Source organism: Hemitrygon akajei, chromosome 8, assembly GCF_048418815.1.
Source record: "Hemitrygon akajei chromosome 8, sHemAka1.3, whole genome shotgun sequence".
Taxonomy (NCBI): domain Eukaryota; kingdom Metazoa; phylum Chordata; class Chondrichthyes; order Myliobatiformes; family Dasyatidae; genus Hemitrygon; species Hemitrygon akajei.
Genome location: NC_133131.1, coordinates 129,496,923 through 129,511,157, shown reverse-complemented (window position 1 = coordinate 129,511,157; position 14,235 = coordinate 129,496,923). Strand labels below are relative to the sequence as shown.

Sequence of the window (14,235 nt, the reverse complement as noted above, 5' to 3'; positions counted from 1 at the left end):
TCAGGACATCCAGCACCCAGGGCATGCCCTTTTCTCACTGTTACCATCAGGCAGGAGATGCAGAAACCTGAAGGCACACACTCAGCAATTCAGGAATAGCTTCTTCCCCTCTGCCAGCTGATTCATAAATGGACTTTGAACCTGTGAACAGTAGCTCACTTTTTAAATATATATTATTTCTGTTTTTTGCATGATTTTAATCTATTCAGTATACATATAGTAGATTTTATTTTTTTTTCTTCCTCTATATTATGTATTGCATTGTACTGCTGCTGCTAAGTTAACAAATTTCACAACACATGCCAGTGATAATAAACTTGATTCTGATTCTGAGACTAGACAATAATATAAAGCAGGATACAAAAGTTTTTTTTCAGTTATATAAAGAATAAAGGTGAGGTGAGAGTTGATTTTGGACCAATGGAAAATGATGCTGGTGAGATAGTAATGGGGGCAGATTAACTTAATGGGTACTTTGCACCCGTCTTCACTGTGGAAGACACTAGCAGTGTGCCAGAGGTCCGTGAGTGTCAGGGAGCAGGAGTGGGTGCCATTGCTATTGCAAAGGGAAAAGTGCCAGGAAAGCTCAAAAGTCTTAAGGTGGATAAGTCACCTGGACCAGAGGGACTACATCCCAGAGTCCTGAGAGAGGTTGCTGAAGAGATAATGGATGGATTGGTCATGATCTTTTAAGAATCATTTGTGTTTATCATGGTCCCAGAGGACTGGAAGATTGCAAATTTCACTCTACTCTTTAAGAAGGGAGGAAGGCAAAAGAAAGAAAATTAGAGGCCAGTTAGTCTAACCTCAGTGGCTAGAAAAGTCTATTATTAAGGGTGAGGTTTCGAGGTACTTGGAGACTAATGATAAAATAAGTCAAAGTCAGCATGGTTTCTGTGAAGGGAAATCTTGCCCGACAAATCGATTAACATAGAACATAGAAACAAAGAAAATTGGTGCAGAAGTAGGCCATTCGGCCCTTCGAGCCTGCACCGCCATTCAGTATGATCATGGCTGATCATCCAACTCAGAACCCTGTACCTGCTTTCTCTCCATACCCCCTGATCCCTTTAGCCACAAGGGCCATATCTAACTTCCTCTTAAATATAGCCAATGAACCAGCCTCAACTGTTTCCTGTGGCAGAGAATTCCACAGATTCACCACTCTCTATGTGAAGAAGTGTTTCCTCTTCTCGGTCCTAAAAGGCTTCCCCTTTATCCTTAAACTGTGACCCCTTGTTCTGGACTTCCCCCAACATCGGAAACAATCTTCCTGCATCTAGCCTGTCCAATCCCTTTAGAATTTTATGTTTCAATAAGATCCCCCCTCAATCTTCTAAATTCTAGTGAGTATAAGCCTAGTCAATCCAGTCTTTCTTCATATGAAAGTCCTGCCATCCCAGGAATCAATCTAGTGAACCTTCTCTGTCCTCCCTCTATGGGAAGAATGTCTTTCCTCAGATTAGGGGACCAATACTGCACACAATACTCTAGGTGCGGTCTCCCCAAGGCCTTGTACAACTGCAGTAGAACCTCCCTGCTCCTGTACTCAAATCCTTTTGCTATGAATGCCAAAACATACATACAGAAAACATACAGCACAATACAGACCCTTTGGCCCACAAAGCAGTGCCAAACATATCCCTACCTTAGAATTACCTAAGCTTTAACCATAGCCCTCTACTTTTCTAAGCTCCATGTAGCCATCCAGTAGTCTCTTAAAAGACCCTGTTGTTTCCGCCTCCACCACCGCCGCTGGCAGCCCATTCCACACACTCACCATTATCTGCGTAAAAAGCCTACCCCTGACATCTCCTCTTTACCTACTTCCAAGCACCTTAAAACTATGCCCTCTCGTGCTAGTCATTTCAGCCCTGGGGAAAATCCACTAACTATCCAGATGATCAATGCCTCTCATTATCTTATACACCTCTATCAGGTCACCTCTCATCCTCCGTTGCTCCAAGGAGAAAAGGTTGACTTCACTCAACTTATTCTCATAAGGCATGCTCCCCAATCCAGGTAACATCCTTGTAAATCTCCTCTGCACCCTTTCCATGGTTTCCACATCCTTCCTGTAGTGAGGCGGCCAGAATTGAGCACAGTACTCCAAGTGGGTTCTGACCAGGGTCCTATATAGCTGCAACATTACCTCTTCACTCTTAAACTCAAACCCATGATTGATGAAGGCCAATGCACCATATGCCTTCTTAACCACAGAGTCAACCTGTGCAGCAGCTTTGAGTGTCCTATGGACTCGGAACCCAACATCTCTCCGATCCTCGACACTGCCAAGAGTCTTACCATTAATATTATATTCTGCCATCATATTTGACCTACCAAAATGAACCACCTCACACTTATCTAGATTCAACTCCATCTGCCACTTCTCAGCCCAGTTTTGCATCCTATCAATATCCCATTGTAACCTCTGACAGCCCTCCACACTATCCACAACACCCCCAACATTTGTGTCATCAGCAAATTTACAAACCCATCCCTTCACTTCCTCATCTAGGTCATTTATAAAAATCGCAAAGAGTAGGGGTCCCAGAACAGATCCCTAAGGCACACCATTGGTCACTGGCCTCCATCCTAATATGGCCCATCTACAACCACTCATTGCCTTCTGTGGGCAAGCCAGTTCTGGATCCACAAAGCAATATCCCATTGGATCCCATGCCTTTCTCAATATGCTTTGCATGAGGTACTTTATCAAATGCCTTGCTAAAATCCATATACACTATATCTATGGCTTCATCAATGTGCTTAGTCACATCCTCAAAAAATTCAACCAGGCTCATAAGGCACAACCTGCCTTTTACAAAGCCATGCTGACTATTCCTAATCATATTATGCCTCTCCAAACGTTCATAAATCCTGCCTCTCAGGATCTTCTGCATCAACTTACCAACCACTGAAGTAAGACTCACTGGCCTATAATTTCCTGGGATATTGTTACTCCCTTTCTTGAATAAGCAAACAACATCCACAACCCTTCAATCCTCCAGAACCTCTCCCGTCCTCATTGATAATGCAAAGATCATTGGCAGACGCTCCGCAATCTCCTCGCTCGCTTCCCACAGGAGCCTGGGGTATATCTTGTCCAGTCCCGGTGACTTATCCAGCTTGATGCTTTCCAAAAGCGCCAGCACATCCTCTTTCTTAATATCTACATTCTCAAGCTGTTCAGTCCACTGCAAGTCATCCCTACAATTGCCAAGATCCTTTTCCATAGTGAACACTGAAGCAAAATATTCATTAAGTACCTCCGCTATTTCCTGTGGTTCAAAACACACTTTTCCATTGTCACACTTGATTGGTCCTATTCTTTCACGTCTTATCCTCTTGTTCTTCACATACTTGTAAAATGCCTTGGGGTTTTCCTTAATACTGCCCGCCAAGGCCTTCTCATGGACCTTTCTGGCTCTCCAAATTTCATTCTTAAGCTCTTTCCTACTAGCCTTATAATCTTCTAGACTCATATCATTATCTAGTTAACCATATAACAATTACAGCATGGAAACAGGCCACCTTGACCCTTCTAGTCTGTGCCAAATGCTTACTCTCAACCAGTCCCACCGACCTGCATTCAGCCCATAACCCTTCACTCCTTTCCTGTCCATATACCTATTCAAATTTACTTTAAATGACAATATCGAACCTGCCTCTACCACTTCTACTGGAAGCTCGTTCCACACAGCTACCACTCTCTGAGTAAAGAAATTCCCCTTTGTGTTACCCCTAAAATTTGCCCCCCTAAGTTTTGAATCTCTTTTGAACCTTTTGTAAGTTTTTCTTTTCTTCATGACTATACTTACAACAGCCTTTGTACACCATGGATCTTGTACCCTACCATCCTTTCCATGTCTCATTGGAACGTACCTCCTCAAAACCCCATGCAAATATCCCCTGAACATTTGCCACATTTCTTTGGTATGTTTCCCTGAGAACATATGTTTCCAGTTTATGTTTCCAAGTTCCTGCCTGATAGCCTCATAATTCCCCTTACTCCAATTAAACGTTTCCCTAACTTGTCTGTTCCTATCCCTCTCCAAAGCTATGGTAAAGGAGAAAGAATTGTGATCACTATCTCCAAAATGTTCTCCCATTGAGAGACCTGACACCTGATCGGGTTCATTTCCAAATACCAGATCAAGTACAGTCTCTCCTCTTGTAGGCTTATCTATATATTGTGTCAGGAAACCTTCCTGAACACACCTAACAAACTCCACCCCATCTAAGCTCCTCACTCTGGGGAGAAGCCAATCAATATTTGGGAAATTAAAATCTCCCACCACAGCAACTCTGTTATTATTACTCCTTTCCAGAATCTGTCTCCCTATCTGCTCCTCAATGTCCCTGTTCCTATTGGGTGGTCTATAAAAAACACCCAGTAGAATTATTGACCCCTTCCTATTCCTAATTTCCACCGACAGAAACTCCGTAGGTAACCCCTCCATGACTTCCTCCTTTGCTGCAGCCGTGACACTATCTCTGATCAACAGTGCCATGCCTCCACCTCTGTTGCCTCCCTCCCTATCCTTTCTGAAATATCTAAAGCTGGCACTTGAAGTAGCCATTCCTGCCCCTGCACCATCCAAGTCTCTGTAATGGCCACAACATCATAGCTCCAAGTGCTGATCCACGCTCTAAGCTCATCCGCTTTATTGCTTTATTCATGATACTCCTCGCAATAAAATAGACACATCTCAAACCATCGGTCTGAGTGTGTCCCTTCTCTGTCACCTGCCTATCCTCCCTTTTGCACTGTCTCCAAGCTTTCTCTATTTGTGAGCCAACCTCCCTTTCCTCCATCACTTCAGTTCGGTTCCCAGCCCCCAGCAATTCTAGTTTAAACTCTCCCCAACAGCTTCAGCAAATCTTCCTGCCAAGATATTGGTCCCCCTCAGATTGACGTGCAACCCATCCTTTTAGTACAGATCACACCTGCCCCAGAAACGTCCCAGTGATCCAGAAATCTGAATCCCTGCCTTCCTGCTCCAATCCCTCATTCTATTTATTCTCCTCCTCCTCACTGTCGTGTGGCACAGGCAGTAATCCCAAGATTACTACCTTTGAGGTCCTGCTTCTCAACTTCGTTCCTAACTCCCTGTAGTCTGTTTTCAGGACCTTTTCCCTTTTCCTACCTATGTTGTTGGTACCAATATGTACCACAACCTCTGGCTGTTCTCCCGCCCACTGCAGGATATCTTGGACGCAATCAGAAACATCCTAGACCCTGGCACCTGGGAGGCAAACTACCATCCGTGTTTCTTTACTGCATCCACAGAATCGCCTGTCTGACCCCCTGACTATGGAGTCCCCTATCACTGCTGCCATCCTCTCCCTTCCCCTTCCCAACTGCGCCGCAGGGTCAAACTCTGTGCCAGAGGCATGACTACTGTTGCTTCCCCCAGGTATGTCATCCTCCTCCTCAACAGTACTCAAGCAGGAGTACTTATTGTTAAGGGGGACAGCCACTGGGGTACTCTCTAGTCCCTGCTTCTTACCTTAGTCCCTATGGGTTCCTCAGTTACTAATGAGGCTAATGTGGGAACCGCAGACTCTGCCACAAATAAGGCCAAAGTGATCCACTCCTACTTAGGGTTCTGTGTGCTTCCCAGTGTATGAACTTGAGGTTCTCAGTGACTCTATGAATGCTCCTTCTCTCCTTCTAAGGGTAGCAGGTCAGAGGTTCCCAAGAGGCCTTTGGGGCATTGCAATTCTCAGAGTCATAGGGTTGCATAGAATATAAACAGAAAGCCTGGTCCACAAAAACAACACAAATCATAAAGCACCCCTTTCCACCTATTAGTCCAAATTTTCATCAAATTTTACCACTCAAAGACACACTAGGGACAACTGACCACTTATTATAAGTAGCCACTTATCCCTTCGACATTCATGTCTTTGGGTTTTGGTGAAGCTGCAGGGATGGGGAAGTCTAAGCTGCCTCAGATACTGCCAGTAATCAGGATCAGAACTGGGAAGAAGCATAGCTTCTAGCCTCACCACTCTGTCACTCTTAAAGAGGGTTTGAGCATATCCTTGAATCTTTTCACTTGCCTACCTGGCAATCTCTTCCCTTAGAGCTCAGAAAAGAGCGTTTGTCCTAGGAACCTGGAGTTGAATATGTAAGTGACATTGCCCACCCAAGGAAGCTGACTGCACACAACTAGGCCTTTGGTACTGGGAATGTTGGCCTGGAAGAAGATACTATTGTCAGTTTGTTTATTCTGACAGTTGGACTTAGGATCCTGCAACTGAAGGATGTGCACATCAAGCAAGCACACTACAACAAATTATACTAGGTGATAGTTGTACTGAGAAATCTTCAAGAAATGTAACCCTGCCTCAGCTACAAGTCCTGGTATTTTAGGGATCCTTTTATGCAGGTGAATCTTTATATTCACTTTGCCTTACCTCTGGGATGATGAAAATTATATAAGGCATTTTTTTCCTTGACTTTTGGTGTTTTTTTCAGTCTTACTAATATGTCTTACTAATGGTCTTATTAATGTGAGTAAGCATGACAGAGATTAGCCAGGACCAATCCTATTATTTGGATGAAGCTGCAGCACAATCTGATAAAGAATACAATTTGAATTGGACTTTGTTTCTTAAGTAGCATGGTTTCAGGATTTCAAACACCATTGGTAAATGCTGGTAACTCTGTGATCAAATAAAGTCGGTTGTTTTTCAGATCAGCAAGGTCAAAAATGGATACAATGGTATGGCTCATACCCTTGGGATGAATTGCACAGTTTCTACTTCCAAGAAAAATCACACCAGAATTTTCCATCAGGCACCAAGAGCCCCAGAAATGGGGACAGCTTAGGTTAACCCAGTTTCAACTACACAGAACATTTTTTTCAGCACACTGAGATTAATGTATTTTTTGTAAATGAAACAATCAGTATGGCCACACACCCTAATCTGTTTTTCAGTTCCAGTGATATCTTTTTTCAAACATTGCCTTTTTTTGTGTGAAAACCAAACAGCTATCCCAAGTGAAAAGCTATGAGCTTCTTTTGTTCATTATGGATTATTTGCAGTAACTATCCATTGAAGATATTAAAGAGATGAAGGCCAAGGATAGTGGAGTCAAAAAGATTGTATAAAAGTGATCAAGCATATTGATAGTTGTTTCTTCATGAGCATTTTTATGTTACTGAGTTCTGAGTGACAGTGTAATGATAATAAACAGTCTTCAGTTCTTAGGACACCTTTTATACCCCTGATTCATTTTGATACTTGATTCATTGCTGCTAGAATTGAAAGGCTGTCTCTCAGCCAGTACACAGTTCCCCGGAAATGGAATGAGAGAGAAAGTTAATACATTTTTTGTTTGATCGATGGTACACTTATGAAGATCTGTTATATAATAGGGAAAGGAGAATTCTACAATTTGAAAAAGATTGATGTGCAAATAATTAATTTCCTTAGGAAATACTTCATCAGCAAAATTTAAACACAATGAACTTTTTTCCCTCTATATTTTTGTCAATATTCTTAGGTGAATTGCTAAGTCCTGATGACTTTATCAGAAGTGGCTTAAAGGGTTATAGAGCCAGTAAATATGATAAAATTGCATGAGCATTGAAGGAAATACAACTGGTGTTTTAAGTTGCTGTAGAGATTGGTGATGTTACAATATTCTTTGACCCGGGTAGGATGGCTGTAAGTTATGTCTTGCACTGTAGTTGTGGCCTTTGTTGTGGGTTATTGCTTCGTACGAACACTGGGGATGTCTGACTGGTCCAGAATTCCTTCATGCTGTATTTCAGGGGGGCACGCCAATTCCTCTTTGCTTGATCATTGTGTATCCTTGTCTGGTGAAACTGAGACCAAGTTCTTCTGTGTATCGTGAGTGATTGCAGTCCTTCAAGATTCTGCACAGTTCTCATGAGTTCTTGTTAGTTTTGCTAGTTAATTTCGGTAATAAATCTTTTGTTTTGTTTGAATTGCCGAAGTTTCTGGGATTACGGCACTTAAAGTTTGCTAGTGATCCTGATAGGATTAGTTACATGAACTAGACGTTCAGTCCTCTGAGTATGAAAGATCAAGGCAATCTGATCATGCAGTTTAAGAGCAATGAATGGCATAGATACCATGAAGTTATTTCTTCAGCAAGAGAGGCCAGAACAAGGGACCATGACCTTAATATTAAACTTAAATCATTCAGAGGTTACAACTGTAAGCAGTTATTTACAGAAATTGCAATTCTCTTCCTCAAAAAAGCTATTGAGGGTAGCAAATTGAAAGTTTGAAAATTGAAATTGATATTTTCTGTCTGGCAAGGATATTAAAGAATGAAGAACTACATCGGATAAGGCATAGATCAGCCATTATCTAACTGAGAGGCTAAACTAATTCCAGGAATTGATGTTCCTATGGTCTTTGAAATCCAACTTTATGGGCAAAGTTAACAGTGGTCACACTTACGTGCCAGAAAATAAAATATTTTCCTTGGGAAGGTTTACCATGCTATTCACATAGCCAAATAAAGAAAAGCCTCATAAATCCCTATATTTCTTGACAGATATCTCTGACTTATTATGAACCTTTTTATCCATAACTCCTTTGGGGTTTATAAGGATCTTGCATCATCAATGCAACCTTGCAAAATCAAGACTTCAAACAATATACAGATAAATTTACCGAGCATACTGTAGGTTTACCAAAAAATGAAGCTGATCTTAATTTTGGATTTCAATATTTCCTGAGCTGATTTAAGAATTGAAGAGGTATTTTAGGAAGATAGATTATATTTGTTAGCAAATACAATAATTATAAACAGACTTTAATCTGTATATCGCAAGTATTTTAATTATATTTTTCCATTTTTATCAAACCTGTAAGGTGATGATAAATGCAATAGCTCCATAAAAAGTATTCAGTTCTAAATTCTAATTAATGTACTGCTACTAATATTCATCACCCTTTTATTCCCAGGGATAGGACAGAAAAAAAGTATAAAAAGCTAAAATAAATTGAGTGATTAGACCAGGTATCAGATTGAAATTGTGTGATTAATTGTCCTTCTAACATAACTCTTAGTAAGAGGGTGAAGCTTAGTGTCCCTTTAGTTGCATATGTTTAACCTGGCAAAATTCTATGTACTCTGTCAGTTTTACTTTCTTGGCCCCTGCTTACCTTCATCTTTTCTTTCATTGCGGTTCCACAATTAATATGTTTTCCAGCAAATATTGCCTATTGACTACGTAAACTTGGAGGCACTTATCCTCCCCTTGCAGCTTCAGAATTTTGCAGAGTCACTTGTTTTATCACTTCTCCATGTTGAAAATGGCATGTATTAAATTTCGTAGAATCAATGAATAGGTACCAAAAACTGATTCTGAAGACTAATTTAGATGCTTTTGGCGAGACAGCAGAAGGGATTGGAGTTAAAGAACACAAGAAAATGGGAGCAGGAATAGACCACAAGGCCCGCAAGTTTGCCGCACCATTCAACATGGCTGGCCTGTGCTGAACTCAGATCCTCATCTCTGCCAGTTCCACATAGCTCTCAATGCTTTAGTATTTCAAATAGTTTACTATCTCCACCTTAAATAGATCTAATATTCTGGCTCCACCATCCTTGAGAGCGGAGTATTCCAGCTGTGGTCCAGCCAGCGCCCAGTACAGTGGTAACAAACCCACCCCACCTTAAACATACATCCATTTGCTATAAAGACCAACACGTCAATTGCTTCCTTAACTACCTATTGTACCTGCCTGCTAGCTTGTGGTGATTCTTGCACCAAAACACCTGGATCCACCTCTGATTCTGCTTACTGAAGCGCAAACCTCAGACTTCCCCACATTAAAACCTATTTGCCAGATTCTCACTTACAAAGATGTGTAAGTACTAGAAATGTATTTCTAGACCCATTAGTAGTTACACCAATCTGAAGGTCATCAATTCACACAGCAGTCTGCCAGATGTGGTTTTGGAAAATGTGGGAAGGACATTTGTGGTGGTAAGAAAGGAAATCTTCAAAGGAATGACAGCAATTAGCAAGCAAAATCATAAAGTGGTGGTGAAAATTCATCAAAGAATTTAGAAAGAGTAACAAACATTTCAAATCATCATCAGCTTTTGCCAAATAGCATTAAAAAACACAAAATAAATGGAAGCAAAAAACAGCTAAAATGTAGGAGGCTGTCTGCAAGTAAGGGGTTGGACAGAGAATAGATGATGCTCTTTTTGCCTACTGAGGAGAAGCTGACATTCTATGTGATGTGTCAATCTATTGTCTTTGAATGATACCATTCCAAAGCACCCAGTATTATATCAGTTATGCAGTGTGCCATTGAATAGAAAGAGCTAGTTTTCTGTCCATTAATGTTAAATTAATAACTCAAAGGTGTTTCACGCAGAACAACTTAAATCTCTTCCTATTTATGGATAAATTCTCTAATCCTTTGCTTTAGGTGTGATCTCATTGGCAGTGAGAATGGAACAGAGAACATTGGCAACATTTTTTGTCATTTTCAATTTCAACTTCAATGTCGGCATTTTCTTTCATGAGACTAACAGTTTTGTATTGAAAGTGTAGATTCAATGAACTCACACTTAAAGTTTACTTCCACAATGTCATGTAATGTTATTTCTTTAAGATGGGTTTACTATATTGTAGCACTCAACATGCCGTAACTCAAATATAAACACTAGACCCTTCAGCCCATTTGCTGCATGCTCACCACAGTATCTTCTCCTCCAGTCCCAGTTGCCCATTAACCCTCCAAGCCCTTCCCCCCATGTTGCTTTCCAAATCCCTCTTAAATATTGTAGTTGTATCTGCCTTGACCACTTCCTCCAACAGCTCAACATAGGTACTCTATACTCTGCGTGTAAAGAAGTTAAATCTCAGGTCTCTTTTAAATCTTTTCCCTCTTATCTTTTACCTGTGTCCTCTAGATACAGACAGTCTCCACAACCCTGGGAAAAAGACCATCACTTCCATACCACTCATGTCTTTATAAATTTCTATAAGGTTACTCCTCATTTTCGTGCACTCCAGGGTGTAACTATCAACTGTGGCCAACTCCCCCTATAACCCAGGCCCTCTAGCTTATCCAGAATACTTATAAGTCTCTTTTGAATTTGATTGACTTTATTACTTAGATCCTTCACATACATGAGGAGTAAAAATCTTTATGTTACATCGCCGTCTAAATGTGCAATGTACAATTTATAGTAATTTGTAATAAATAGTACGTACAACAGGACAGTCAATATAACATAGAAATACAATTGTATCAGCATGAATTAATCAATCTGATAAAGAAGCTGTCCCAGAGCCTTTCGGTCCTGGCGTTTATACTGTGGTTTGATTTCCCGGGTGGTAGCAGCTGGAATAGTTTGTGGTTGGGATGTCTTGGGTCCTTCAGGCCCTTTTTACACACATCTTTGTAAATGTCCTGAACAATGGGAAGTTCACAACTACAGATGCACTGGGCTGTCCGCACCACTCTCTGCAGAGTCCTGCGATTGAGGGAAGTACAGTTCCCATACCAGACAGTGATGCAGCCAATCAGGATGCTCTCAATTGTGTCCCTGTAGAAAACTCTTAGAATTTGGAGGCCCATACCAAACTTCCTCAACCGTCTGAGGTAAAAGAGGTGCTGTTGTGCTTTTCTCACCACACAGCCAGTATGTACAAACCACGTGAGATCTTCAGTGATGTGTATGCTGAGGAACTTAAAGCTGTTCATCCTCTCAACCCCAGATCCATTGATGTCAATAGGGGTTAGCCCATCTCCATTCCTCCTGTAATCCACAACCAGCTCCTTTGTCTTTGCAACATTGAGGGAGAGGTTGTTTTCTTGACACCACTGTGTCAGGGTGATGACTTCTCTGTAGGCTGCCTCAGATTAGGCTGCCTTGGGATTAGGCCAATCAATGTAGTGTTGTCAGCAAATTTAATTAGCAGATTGGAGCTGTAGGTGGTGACACAGGCATGGGTATGTAGAGAGTAAAGGAGGGGGTTTAGGACACAGCCCTGAGGGGCACCTGTGTTGAGGGTCAGAGGGGCAGAGGTGAGGGAGCCAACTCTTACCTCCTGCCAGTGATCTGACAGGAAATCCAGGATCCAGCTACACAAGGCAGGGTCAAGGCCGAGGTCTCTGAGCTTCTTGTTGCGCCTAGAGGGAGCTATGGTGTTGAATGCTGAACTGTAGTCCAAGAACAGCATTCTCACATAAGCATCCTTTCTCTTCAGATGCAGAAGGACAGTGTGTAGAGCTGTGGCTATTGTGTCATCTGTGATCGGTTGTGCCGGTAGGTGAATTGTAGGGGCAGTGTGGCTGGCAGCATGCTGCAGATGTAGTCCTTGACCAGCCTCTCAAAGCATTTTATATCCTCTCTAGGTTAACCTATAACAGGGTGACCAAAACCATCAAAAATATTCCTGGTTCCACCTCATCAATGAAATAGGTAGCTGCAACATAATGTCCTGTTTAATCATTAGTATAGAAACTCTAAATTTCAACAGTGATTTACTATACAGAGTCATTGAAATGGCTACAGTCATACCTGGTCTAGTGAGACAACCACAACTGAAGGTAATGTCATCAACGGCGATGCCTTCATTGGATGGAGTATAATCAAATATAATTCCCTGAATAATAACCTGTGCATTAACATAGCAAATAAAAAAGAATAAAAGTAACACACTTGCAAATTCATAGAAAGCAAACACATTATTAAAGAGCAGCTTCAAAAACCTATCTTTTTTTAAAATTTGAGTATGAAAAAGAACATACAAAGACACTGAATTTAGCCTTAATGATCTCTGGGGGTTTATACACTTGTCCTGGATTTGAACACCAAATATGTCTAGTGGGAGCAGAAACTATAGAAAGAGCCTATATCACTCAGTGGAGGTCTTTAATTAAATATCAATTTCTTGGTAGAGGTTTGACCCAGGCAACATCTCCTGAAATATTGATAGGCAGCATGTTTTTACTAAACTGTGATGTGATTGCTGTGCAATAGTAAGGATGTGGAATGTGGAATAAAGTTACCGTGGGTTCATTCTTCCACCCTCCAAAATTTCCACTACTATAGCAGTTGTAACTGCACTCAGGAAAGTAGTCCACTATCACCAGCTTTCACGCATTTCCACTGCTGGGCAGATCTAGTGGCCTGAGACAGATCCACTCAAAACCAAAATTGCAAATTTCCAGAGGCCAGTGGAAATGATATTCATGGAAAAACTTCATTTTTATTGCACATCAAAGACCAAAGAATAAATAGAACTGAGAAAAAGCACTCAGAACAAGTGCTTAAAATATACGTCAAGAATATTTTAAACTTAGGTTGGTAAATACTTCTGGTATATTATTTCTTATTTTAGTAATTAAGTTCTGATAATCCTCCATTTGAATTGCAACATATAAGGTGACAAGCTATGAAGCTGTCACAAATCAGCTGGTTAACAAAGAACTTTTTCTGGGGTCATGTGTTTATCAAAATGTGCGGCCTAGAAGTTTGTATCTGATGGTTGGGCAGCACAAAGTACACTGTATCGAAGGATCAGCACATTGTCCACTGTTTCTAAAGTATATTTATTCTAATAAAGTCACTGAAATGAATTTTGGAAACAGAATGCAATACTTCTCACAGTACCATATAGTACATTGAGGGCTGCTGAGTAAAGATGAATTTCAAGTAATTAAAGTGTTGAAGATTGGATGTGACATAATATGAGTGGGTTAAACACACAAGTTTCTCAGCCAAAGACAAGGAAGCAAGCACTAGCTGTTTAAATATCCTTACGTAAAAAAACTTGAATTCTTAGCAAATCAAAGATTCAGAAAATATTGTCATAATGAATAAATCCTTCAGCTGATAGGCTGAAGGGATATTCTAGTATAGGTGTTCAGATTAACGGTGGTGACACACACAAAATGCTGGAGATACTTAGCAGTTCAGGCAGCATACCAGTGGTCCTATATTATATGGAAATTCCCGTACAGGAAATCCCTGGGTGATGCCAGATGGACCACAGAGGGTGTGACTGTAGTTTGCACCTCACCAGGATAACATAAAAGGAGCAACTAGTGATAACATCATCATCAAGTCTACTCTGAAGCCTTGCACAATACAGTTACTGGAGAACCATTGTGGAAATTGCAGCTGAAGACTTGAGGTCAAGGCTCACCTCTGCTTACTGTCTGCCTTGATCATGGAATCTTAGACCTGGGGACTGGCCGTTGAAGGCC

The 14,235-nt window shown here is 41.1% G+C and overlaps 1 protein-coding gene across 1 annotated transcript in view; it reads right to left on the bottom strand.

Annotated features, from left to right (window-relative positions):
* Positions 1-14,235, bottom strand: part of malrd1 (MAM and LDL receptor class A domain containing 1) — a 359,618-nt gene that overhangs the window by 319,322 nt on the left and 26,061 nt on the right. Inside the window, exon 5 of the mRNA XM_073055307.1 lies at positions 12,545-12,641. Within this exon, the coding sequence (XP_072911408.1) occupies positions 12,545-12,641 (97 nt within the window). The remainder of the gene's footprint in view (positions 1-12,544; positions 12,642-14,235) is intronic.